Source organism: Stegodyphus dumicola, chromosome 5 (genome assembly GCF_044657685.1).
Source record: "Stegodyphus dumicola isolate Sdum_Otavi_A_Nest chromosome 5, ASM4465768v1".
NCBI classification, from domain to species: Eukaryota; Metazoa; Arthropoda; class Arachnida; order Araneae; family Eresidae; genus Stegodyphus; species Stegodyphus dumicola.
The window spans coordinates 98,731,359-98,744,184 of record NC_140772.1 but is presented as its reverse complement, the minus strand read 5'-3'; the positions used below and the strand labels follow the sequence as shown (position 1 = coordinate 98,744,184).

The following is a 12,826-nucleotide window of genomic DNA, read 5'->3' as shown; positions in this document are numbered from 1 at the left end:
TATTTTCAATACATATGACACACTTTATATATTCTATTCCTATTTCTTTAGGGATTCCTTCTAATAGTTGATCTTTGCACATAATATCCAAATATTTAAAACTTTTAGCTGAACCACACCTTTATATTTTTTAAATTGGAGAAATTTCATCATACGCACTTTCCAATTAAAATAGTCCGTGCCATCAAATAGCGGTATACTGATATCACTGCTTCTAGCACATGCCATTTTTACGCTAGTACCGGTAACTTTTAAAACAAATTATAAATACTAAATTCTTCCTTCATATTCACAAATCACGAGAACTGCTACCATCTTAAATAAACCGATATCATATCAAGAAGCAAGTCGAAAATTAAGAAACGCATCTTTTCACATTTTTTATTGAAACTTAACAACACATGCACAACATCACACTAACATCAAAAGCTCGCAAGCAGTGAAGAAACTTAGTGTTGCCAACACGGTAAAGATAAATGTACCAAACTAACAAATATATCTGTTTTCTAACTGAGAATCACTGGGCCTTAGTCTTATTAAAAATTTATCCAAAGTGATTTATTTCTGTCTATGTTTTAAAGCAAGACATGGCACTGTCATTGCAAATATTTATGCTATGAATTAGTACTGGTTTATCATGTTCTTGCTACGGATAATGCTTTATGAAATATTGCACCTAACCCTATTTTTCACAAATATCATGGGTCAGATAACTATCAACATCCTTCCTACATTCTTTTTCTAAAGATGTTTTCTCTACAACCCCTTTTATTGCTGCCTCAGAAGTTGGTCCAGTTCATCTGTGCTGAGTTCATTTTTGTGATCTTATTGCAAACCTTTCTTGTCTTCACTGTTAACTTCCAAGCCCAAGTTTCCAGTTTTTTGCTCAAAGGTTCAATATCATTTTTAAAAAAAGCTTACTCAGGGTTTCACTCACTCAAAGTCTCAAAGAGCATTCAAAGTCTCTGCTTGGAACACAATCTGGCAATATTTTTTTATATGCTAAATTCCTGGTCCTGTAAGTCACTTGCTGCCAGGCTTTGTCTATGTGATTTAAACAGACAGAATATTGAAAGGATGTTTCCAGAAGTCTCTGAGGGTTAATTCTCTATTAAAGATTACCTGAAATTACTTTTAAAAGAGCTTTGGTGCAGAGCTTCTTGAAATCTGAAATAATCAGCTTATTCATGTGCTGTATTAGAGGTGTCATGTTAAGAGGCAGGAATTTCTCGATGATGAAATCTAACTCTTCCACCAACTCAAATGCAAAGCTTGGTGAAAGATCAAGTATACTGTCTATTACAAGGAGGTACTACATATTGTTTTCTCATAAGTATTTCTGCACATCTGGAAGAAAACCATCATGAATCCATCACATAAAAATTGTCGAGTTACACAAGCCTTAAACAAGTAGCCCTCTACATAATGGGCAATTTAATTTTAATAATACTATTTCTTAAACAACCTCTGATTTTCTGTGTGGTACAGAAGTAATGGTCGGCCTTAAGTCTTCACTTCCCCTCCCCCACATAAAAAAAGAATTACACTATAATTTATTTGACTTTGTAATCATCTTCTTGAGTGATGTATGTTCTCTTAACCATTTTTTCAGAACAAAGTGCTTTTGTGACAGTTAAATGCTTGCTCAGGTTTTACACATTCACGGAAATACTACAAAAAATCTTCAGCAGTTTTTTTGGTTCCCTCATAGCTCCCCCATGCCTTATGTATGCCACTTCTTTCCTTAAACTGCTCAAATTATCATCTGATAGTTTTAAAAACATTAATTTCAGTAAACGTATCCAAATCAAGTCATCTTGCATCACCTTGCTGTCTCATAAAGTGCTTTTGTGACAGTTGAATGCTTGCTGAAGAAGAAACTCTTTCCAGTTTTTACACATTCACAAAAATACTACAAAAATTCAGCAGATTTTTGGAAGAAAGAAAGGAGGAAGAAATTCTTTCCAGTTTTTACACATTCACAAAAATACTACAAAAATTCTTCAGTAGATTTTTAGTTCACTCATAGCTTCCCCATGCTTTATGTATGGCACTTATTTTCTTAAACTATCCTCTAATAGTTTTAAAAACATTAATATCAGTAAATTGTATTCAAATATTTTTTAGCAGGTCATCTTGCATCACCTTATTGTCTCACAAATGATACCGGGAAATTAGTTCACAAAAATGGAAGCTGCAAAGATATCTGATAAGCCATTATGCGGAAAAAGTGATTAGCTTTTTTGGAAATATCGAATTAAGTTCGTATTAAATTATCACAAAAACCCTTTAGAAGTCGTGGAAGAAAAATTGAAGAAGCTAGTGCAGCCTGATCATGTGGCTGCCAAAGAGATTCAGAGATGACATGAAGGTTTTTAATAAAGCCAATAATTGTGCTATGATGGTTCTTACAAACTCCATGACTGAAGATACTTTACAAAAGGTAATGAGATTCAACAGCAGAAGAGACATTTGGTTGGAACTCCACAAAAAATTCGAAGATTCATCCAATAATCAACTTTATAACATAGGTTTACAGTTCTTCAAATAATGATATGGCAGCTCATTTATCAAAATTGAAAAATATATGGAATGAACTGAACAGTGGACTTGAAAATAAGGAAGAAAACATACTGCCAGAAGAAATGCTGTTGATTTGTAAAATATTGGATACTCTTCCTCCCAGTTATCATACTTTCAAATTGAGTTGGTTACTTCTTACTGATTAAAAGAGAACTTTAGACGAATTAACCACACAATTGTGCACTCATGAAAGAGAACTAAGGAAAGATCCAAAATTTTTAGAATCTTTAGATCAGGAAGCATTGATAGCAAATTCGGAATTTAAGTGGAAATCATCTATTAGCAAGAAATACAATGGCAAGCGAAATTATTGCCACCAGAGAGGATATTGGGTTAGAACATGCAAGACATGGATAGCTGATGGAAAACCACCAAAACCTAGTCCACATACAGGGCCAAACAAAGGAGGTAAGAACAGTGTTGGTACAAATATGACACTTCTAGCTGTAGATGAGGCAATATTTTCTGCAGAAACAAATTCTGATGATTGGTTTATTGATAATGGCGCCTCAAAGCACGTCGTCAATAACAGTCACTACTTTACAGACTTTGAAAAATTTAAGTTTCCCCATTAGCATCACAGTAGCAAATGGAAAGTCATTACCAGCAACTGAAAAAGGCACTATCAAGACAATGACCACTGTAAATGGGATGAATCAAATCAAAATTCTTGAAAATGTCTGGTATGTTCCAGAAATAAGTAAAAATCCATTTTCCGTGTTAGCATTTCAAGATAGAAACCAGAACAGTGTGTTTGAATTAAAATGTAAGGATTGCTATTTAAAAATAGATGGTGAAATAGTTCTGCATGGTATAAGAAATGCTGGTGGGGGCCTCTTCAAAGCTGTGATAAAGACCTTAGTTCCTGAAATTCACATTGACATAAACATGACTGAGAATAATGAATCAATTCTCCAACTTTATCATGAACGTTGGGGGTCACCAAGATAAAAAGCATGTAAAGGCCATTGTTGAGAAAGAGTTTAATATTAAGATTAAGTTTGATATGAAATTATGTGAAGCTTGTGTATATGGAAAAGCCCACCATTTAAAGTTTGGAACCAGAAAAGAGGTTACAAAAGCTAAAGAACTGTTCTCGACAGACATTTGCAGGCCATTTGATCAATCATTTAGGAAATACCATTACTTTGCAATCTTCATAGATGTCTACACCAAATTCTGATACTGTTTTTTTTCTTAAAGCACAAATCAGAAGTAAAAGATGTGTTTGAAAATTTCATAGCTCATGCTAAGAACTTATGGCATAAAGTTAAAGAAATCCTCAGTGACAATGGTGGAGAATTTGACAATTAAGCCATTCGAAAGATCTTGAACAAGCATGGAATCTCCCAGAGGTTCACAGCTCCATATCCACCAAAACAGAATGGCAGTGCTGAACGAGAGAACAGAACAGTTCTAGAAATGGCCTGAACTCTCAAATACTCGAATGAAGAAGTGGACTTTCCGGCTTCCCTATGGGCAGAGTTTGTCAGTACTTCAGTTTATATGGTAAATAGGGCAGGCAAGTCTTCAGTTCCTAATTTAAGTCCTTATGAATTATGAATGGGAAAGAAACTCAGAATAAAACACATGCATATCATTGGATCGACTTGCTATGCTCATGTCCAAGCTCAGAAGAGGAGAAAGATGGACAAAAAGGCAACTAAGGGCTCTGTCCTTGGGTATGATGGAGATGAAAGGAAGAAACCAGTACAGTAATATGTTCCTGAGATGTCATATTTGTAGTGAAACCTTCAATGACAGGAAACATTATAACATTGCCCATACAAAAACTCATCTCAAGATGATGAAGTTGAAAACAAGACGACGGCTCTCAACAGGAAGAGACGGAAGCGGAGGATACACCAGAAAAGGAGGCTCGACCCAGAAGACAAATTTCAGCGCCTAAGTGGACAAAGGATTATATCATGAAAAATTTAGAGATTTATGGAGAAAATCCTCCAGAAATAAATGGAATAACAAGTGGAAAGCAGTGCAGCTGACAATCCAAGAAACAGAAATATGAAGGCTCAACACCGAAGAAAGCTTTCCACACTGATCCTGAAACTTTAGAAGAGGCATTGACTAGTCCAGACGCAGAGAAATGGAAGAAGAGTTGGAAAATTTAAAACGAAATGAAACTTGGGACATAGTGCCTAGGCCAGAAGAAAGGAAAGTCATGAAATGTAAGTGGATCTTCAAGAGAAAACTTAACAAAGATGGTCAAGTGGAAAGATATAAAGCTCGTTTAGTTGCTCGTAGCTACACCCAAGTCGAAGGAATTGACTACAAAGAGATGCTTTCTCCTGTAATAAAAATAAAATCAATTAGAACTTTATTAGCATTCTCAGTTGAGCAAAACTGGCAGGTTCATCAACTGGACGTTACTGCAGCCTATTTAAATGGAAAATTGAGTGAGACAATTTTCATGGAACAGCCACCAGTGAGTCTGCACGACAAAACACATAGAGACGTTTGCTAGCTAAAGAGAAGCCTATATGGACTTCATCAGTCTGGGAGAGAATGGAATATCTGCCTCGATAAATTTCTGAAATCAGCGAACCTAACAAGATCCAGAGCAGATACTTGTGTTTACTTCAATAAAGAAAAGAAGTTAATTGTAGGTGTGTATGTGGATGATCTCATTGTAATGTCCAGCAAAGATTTTATCATTCAGGAATTTAAGGACAATATTGCAACCACATTTAAAATCAAGGACTTGGGAGAAATACATCACCTTCTTTCAATTAGGATAAGCAGAAAGGAAGATGGCTGTGTGACTCTTGACCAAAGTGTCTATGCTAGTGAGCTCTTGGATACAACTAATATGCAAGACACGATTCTGATTGGGTTAGTGATAAAATTGATAGACGATCATTTAGTGGCTATGCGGTATTACTAGCAGGTGGAGCTGTAAGAAACAACAGAGGAGTGCATTGTCAACAGTTGAAGCTCTCAATGTGCCAGGCAGCCAAAGAAGTACTGTGGTTCCAAAATTTTTTTAAGAAAATCGTGGGAGAAAATTTTTTAAACTTTCCACAAAACTTATTTGTTGATTATCTGCGTGCCATTTCTTTAGCTGAAAACTATGTCACTTCAGAGCGTAATAAACATATTGAACTTAGGCAGCATTTTTCTTGAGAGAAAAGGTTGAAGAGAAGTTGTTGAACTTTACCTATGTGCGTTTTAATTCAAATGCAGCAGACAAATTGACAAAGAGTGTGCAAAAGAAAGCCTTGTTTAATCAAAGGTTCGGTGTCGGACCGAGGGAAATTTAATCAAGGGGGAGTGCTGCAAATAACTTTTAATTTATGATTATATTTTCCATTTGTATTTTGCAACATGTGTGACAACATGATTTTTATTTCTTGTTTTTGGCAACGTTTTCAGTTGTTGTCACTTGTTTACTTTACCATGCTTACCATGTAACATTTGCTGTGCCTATAATGATTTTGTATTTCAATATATGTTAATCCAGATGAATCTCTGCTTATTTATCTGTCTCCATTCCTAATGCCAGACTTCATCAGCCTTCACATACATTGTTATCAGCTAACATTTGTTCATTTAATTAAAGCAGCAGCAAATTCTCCACATTCTTCAATCATTTCAGATCTTTGTTTTGCACCTTTCAATTGTCTGCCACTTCTCTTATAATACAACTGCTCTGATTGTGTCCTTATTTTTGAGAATACTGCAGATCATTGACTTTGTCATAGAGAACTCAGCTGTCAAAGACTTGAATATCACATTCGTATTTGTCCATAATTTTTTGCTTCCCCTCTATCATGATTCTAATCATTATTTTTTCATTTTGCTTTTGTCATTATCATTCATTGGTTGTGCAGTATGATATTTAATAATTTATATTACTAAATACACATCACAAAAAAATTAAGTGAAAGAAAGAATTGCAATATATAACACCCGAGCAAAAACCATCCAGCAACTAGCAATTTCACGCAAACATTCCTGCCCTACAATGTTCTTTATTATGATATAATTTTCCACAAAACTCATAATGTCATGTGACCTGCTTTTTGCAGTATCATTCATTAGTAGTTTACTTGTTCATATCTTGAGTTTATTAATCAAGATATTTTTTTTACACAAATTTGTTTGCAATCCGTGGTTCTAATGAACTACAAAAATTTTTTCTGATAATTCAAGAAAAGATATATAGTACATTTCAAATAATTACATGTTGCTACCTTTTGCATTAAAAAGAAAAACTAAGGTTCTATATATATGTGGTCATCAATTTCTTTTCTACAAGTTCAGTGGCAACACGGCCACCAGCGAGTCAAGTGACTTCTTCTCAAAGCTGTGTAAATAGGACATACAATCAATGGCGTAACTCGAAAGAGCAGTAATGATTCGAAGGTGAAGGGCTATGAACTTTTTTTATTAAATAATGTGAATTCCAAATGTGATGCTATTCTGTTTTGATGATGTCACAGACTGAATTTCTCATTATATTTTCATCTTACTTCTTTTCATTCTTTTAATGTTACCTTCGTGTTAATTATGTCCAAGCCTATCATTAAAAAATCATTAAACGTGACTACCATCTTTGTCATTCAGCCTAACCACATCTCATACATATATACTGGGTGGCTATAATTAAACTGACAGTGCTCACAGTGTTCTGTAGCATGATATATTTGCAAGAATGACGCCACATTTTGTAGGAAGATTAAACAAGACGGGGGACGAAGGATTCTGCGAAAAAACAAATTAGTTCCAAAAGTCACTGCTAGGGGAATATTTGGTGCTGTGTAATAGAAAATAGAGTGTTAACAAATGCAAATCAAAACGGAAATTACCTTTTATTTTGAATTCAAATGAGGTTCAATGTGGCTTCCGTTGTTGTGGACCACATATTGCATCACAGAATGCACAACAACAGAAAGTAACACAGCTGCAGAAATCTCCCTACAGTCCCTGATATGTTATCCTTCAACGTAGACAGGTCCTGGACCACTCCTTGATAGACCTTAAGGTAACCCCCATAGCCAGAAGTCGCATGGGGTAAGATCAGGCGATCAAGGTGGCCATGCAGTTAGAAAGTAGCGGTTAATGACTCTTTCTATTGTGAATTTCTGTCATAGCATCTGTTGCACCTGCACAGCAACGCGTGGAGGGGCTCCATCTTGCATAAAAATGATTTCCCCCAGGCATTGTCTTTGCTGAAGTGCCGGAATGACAAAGCTGTTTAACATGTGGCGATATTTCTCCCGGTAACAGAACAGTTTTCCGGTCCTCTCGGGGTATTGTTCTCATAGAAGAATGGACCTACGATAAACTGCATGTGGTGATTTGTCATCCTAAATTCTGGGTATTCACAGTTCCATTCAGGTAAAATGGGCCTCGTCTCCCCATAAGATTTTCCACAGCGAAGCATCATCCACCTTCATTCTGGCAAGAAAGGTGAGAGCAAAAGTCAATCGCTTATCATGGTCAGGATACAGTAACTCCTGTACACGGCTGATCTTATACGGATAGAAGTTGATAATTTTTCGTAAGATTTTCCATACCGTACTGTAAGGCATATCCATATTCCGAGCTACTCCATGAGCGCTAGAGGTGGCAACAATATTGTCTGTCCTCTGTCGACAATCACTGTGGCAACTGCTTCGATTGTAGCCTGTGGTACAGGTTTTCGTCCTCTGCCTGACTGAACCTTCAGAGAACCTGTTTTCTCAAACGTTGCAACCATTGCTTTTAGCCCAATAACTGACACAGAACCGTTACCTTAACGCACTTTTTTGTGTGTTCTAAAAGCATGAAGAGCGACTGACGCGTTGCACTGGTTGAGGTAAAAGAATTTGACCAGTAACGCACGCTCGACTAAAGAAGGAGACATTGCACATACACTTTCAATCCGATTGATTCGAAACGTAACACATTGCCTTTTAAAACCCAAGCAGCTGGCACTGTGAAAATGGATGTAACACGAAATTTGAATAAAGAACTTCTTTTGCTCAGCGAACGTGATATTGCAGATCACGAGACTTTATCGGTATTTATGTAGATTTTACACTTTTTAAAAAGTGTTGCCATATTGCACTTGAACTAAATCAGAAAATGTGCATAATAAAAGGTAAATTTATTCCATCTTAATTTTCATTTGTTAACACTCTATTTTCTATTACACAGCGCCAAATATCCCCCTAGTGGTGACTTTTGGAACTAATTTGTTTTTTCGCAGACTCCTTCGTCCCCCGTCTTGTTTAATCTTCCTACAAAATGTGGCATCATTCTTGCAAATAGATCTTGCTACAGAACACTGTGAGCACTGTCAGTTTAATTATGGCCACCCGGTATATACAACAATGTTTAAAATAACTTAAATATTCAGCTACTTGAAGTAATTTTTTAATTATAAACTCTATTTAATCATGTTAAAATTATAAAAGGTGTGCAAATTTAATAACCTAAAATTCATTATAAAACAATTAATGCAGTCTCAATACCTAAAGATATTAATAACAGAAAATAATTCTTCCAAAATTGATTTTCCTTTGATGCACATAAGTATTTTTTAAATAAATTCAACTTCTTTATACTTCGATTTTCACCTAAGGTTTCCAGTTTTAATTTTCAAATAGTCATGTCTCTATATTTTAACACAATATATAGCATTTAAGCTTCAGACCTAGCACATAAACTGAAGAAGTCACAATAAGTTACTTAAAGGTCATAATTAATTTCACACTTTTTTTTTTAAATGCTGAAGTTTTAGTTGCCTCTCTGCTTACCTAATTAATACAAATAATAACCACATCTTCTGAAAGATTTGCTGTTTTTGTTAATAACATGTACAACTTATATAATATGCACAGCATTTCATCAGAGTGTACATAAAAACATTCAAATAATAATTTTTTGAAAATTTGTCTAATCTATGTACTAATAAAAGTTACATGCTGTTTCAATATTTCACTTTTAGAAAAGTTGGCAATCAAAATTTAACACAATGTTTTACTTTTTGACTGTAAAAATATCAGCAAAAGCTCAGGAAATGCTGAATTCTAAATATGTGAAAATTCCAAATAGCTGAGCATATAAAAAATGGAATTCTCATTAGAAGAGACAAATGAACGGGGAAAACTTTCACGGTAAAATTACAAAAACAATCATCTTATTTGTTATCACCTTCAATTCCAGAAGTCTACATTTAAAATTATGTATTATTTTTTTTTAATATGCATTTCAGACATACTTATTTATTTACAAAACTTATCTGTTACAAATGCTTGAGGCTACGGAATAATTCGTAGACTTAAGCATGAAAGTAACACATATGATGAAATCTTGCCAAACATGAAAGTTGGTAAAGATGTCACCAATCATTACAGCAGAAGTTTAAATGAAGAGATTGTTCTTTATTTAGTTAGACAATAAAGAGATACAAATTATAGATATACCATATAAAAAACTTAAATCATTTACCATAGTCTTTCATCTTACATCGACATTTTATGATTGGATCCTGTAACTTAAAAAATGCTCCAAATCATTGCAGTTCCAAATATTAATCATTTTTCAAAATGCGAGGGAGAAAAAACTTATATTCTTCTTTAGAAAAATTAAACAGATCAGAAATTATTTGAATTCACATTAAAACCAAATTGAACTTCTTATGACTGTGTTGTGACATCAAGTTCATCCATTATTGGCACCAAATCGCACTGTGTGATGATAATCCATAGATGCTAACAAATTTATTATTTTGGGGGGACTTTTTTTCGGGGAGGGGGAATATTAGACACTTAAAGATTAAAAACACACCTGAAAAATTACTACATTTACAAAAATTAATAGGAAAATCAACTGAACAAAAATTAATAGGAAAATCAACTGAACAAAAATTATTATAATCATGAGATCTGTTTCAATTACTACAATAGCCAGTATTTGGGAAAACTATTTTCCCATTTCAATAATTTCACCAAAAAATTTCAGTTCAAATCACTAACAAAAGATTCAGGGACTACCAATATTGCCTTCACTCTCTTTAAAATTTATTTCAGCAAGTTGAATGTGCAATGTATAACAATCGTGATCTTAAGTTTAAAAAAAAAAAATAACTGCTATTATTTAAAAAAGCATTTCACAATCAAAGTACCATAAAATCTTTCTGAAGCTCAGATTAGACAAAGAAATCAACCATAAATGCTACATTTAAAAGTTTAGATTATATATTAATCAATAAGGAAAATTTTGCTTGATTTGAAATTCATTAAAAAAAAAAAATAGGATTTATACTATAGAAAGAAACAGGTCATGAATATCTTGTATGCTAAAATTTAAAATATAATTTTATTTGAATATTTACTCTTAACTTCTAATAAGAAAAGCCATACCACATCTGGAAAACAGAGAATAATTTATAAAATTATTTATTAATATAAATGATAAAAACAACATTACCTCTAAGTTTACTGTCATGCAAAATATTCGCTGCTTCAATTAACTTTTGTTTGTGTTCAGAATTAAGAACAAATTTTGCTGCATTAGAAACAATACAAGCAGTCTGCATAACACTTTTCCTTGTAGCACAGAACTAAAATATAATGAATGCAAATATATCAATTTAGTAAACTATTTAAATCAAGAATACCAAACTTTTTTTCAGTAATAACATTTTTACTATATTATACACATACATGTTTGTGAAAACTGTAACATCATGAAGAAGTCATCAATAAAAAGAAATTTATTCCACATATTACTGATGGCAGTATACATAAATGATTTTCCTTAGCCCAAAGGGGGGGAGGAAGAGAGAGGCATTAGCTCAGTAGGGCGATTAGATTCAAAATGGCATTTTGCATTGAATTACTTAAATACCATGTACCACTTTTCAAATTATTTTCACCAAATTTTATCACCCTGTGTTATAGTTAAAGAAATTAAATAATGAAGAATCTGCATAAATGTACGGTGCTCCCAAAAGTGTTCGTACACTTACAGCTTACACTTAGTTCAGATTTTTTTTCATCTATGAGTACATCTGTAAAACCTAAAGTTTTCATTCTAATTCTGTCATGTGTATATATTTCAAGAATGAAAATTACAAATTCACTATCTAACAATACTGAGTAATGTAAGTTGTTGCTATAGCCAAACTTAAAAAGGATCCATTTTAAAACAGATTAAATAAGTCATTGCTTACTTTCAGGCATCAAATTTCTTTGGTGTTAAGAGTGTTATAGATCTAATAAAGATTGTTTTTCATAGTTCATATTTGTTAAGTTATGAATTTTGCTGGTGCAAAAGTTATGCAACTTATGCAAACACATGCTTAGAGTATTTGAACTAGTGTTAAAAAATAACCGGAATTTTAAATGTAATAGACAGTATGCCTTAAAGACTGCTTTTCATAAATTAAGAACTTTTTAGGCATTTAAGATATCTTCCTGCAAGTTACAACTAAATGAATGACTCTTAAGCATAAGAAATATCAGATTTTTGTTTAGAGTAGAAGAGTTCAAACTTTTTAAATAACAGTGTAAGAAAAATATACTTTTTAAAATGATTTTAAAATATGTAAACCATTGTTTGAAGCACAGAAAAGCCTTCCTCAGCAACTATACCTCTGTAAGTGACTATGCTAAGTATTCTGGTAATACAACCACTGATATTAATTATAACTGAGAATCATGCTTTGTGAAGTAACCACCTTCATTAAATATCGAAATTGTATAGAATTATAGAGGATTACAAAGAGGTTTTACTGTATATTTATACTTAAAGTATATTGTATCATTGTTAGATGTCAGTAATGTAAAAGATATTATCTAATCATAAATATTTCAAGCATTATATAGCTTAGTAAATCAATAAGTTTTCAGATTCTGTCTTTGTACCCTGTCTTTTATTATCTAATATTTTTCTAGCAACTGTGTTAATGTCTTAAGTACTACTTAATATAATCAGGTATCATCTGTTCTGGCTGTAAAAGTTAATTGTAATTAAACAACTGAATATTTGTAAAACTAAAGATGTCACTCTATATAAGTACTAAAATGTCTATGAGAGGAACATTTAAAATATTAAATCTGAAATAAATTTTTATGGTATCTAAGATAGGAAACATCCAAACTGACTACTTAATTCAGAGGACGAATGCATATAACATCATTGTTCATGTGTTTGTTAATTGTGTAAATTTTGAAGTTCACGCATTAAGTGATGTTCATTGATACTGTATTGGCCTTATACATGCATTTCAAAG

The 12,826-nt window shown here is 33.2% G+C and overlaps 1 protein-coding gene across 10 annotated transcripts in view; it reads right to left on the bottom strand.

Moving 5' to 3' along the window:
* LOC118199039 (putative ATP-dependent DNA helicase HFM1) overlaps window positions 1–12,826 on the bottom strand; it is a 511,790-nt gene that overhangs the window by 332,748 nt on the left and 166,216 nt on the right. For all 10 annotated transcript variants that reach the window (XM_085816885.1, XM_085816888.1, XM_085816889.1 and 7 more), the window contains one exon: window positions 11,020–11,152. In XM_085816885.1, the coding sequence (XP_085673011.1) occupies window positions 11,020–11,152 (133 nt within the window). The remainder of the gene's footprint in view (window positions 1–11,019; window positions 11,153–12,826) is intronic.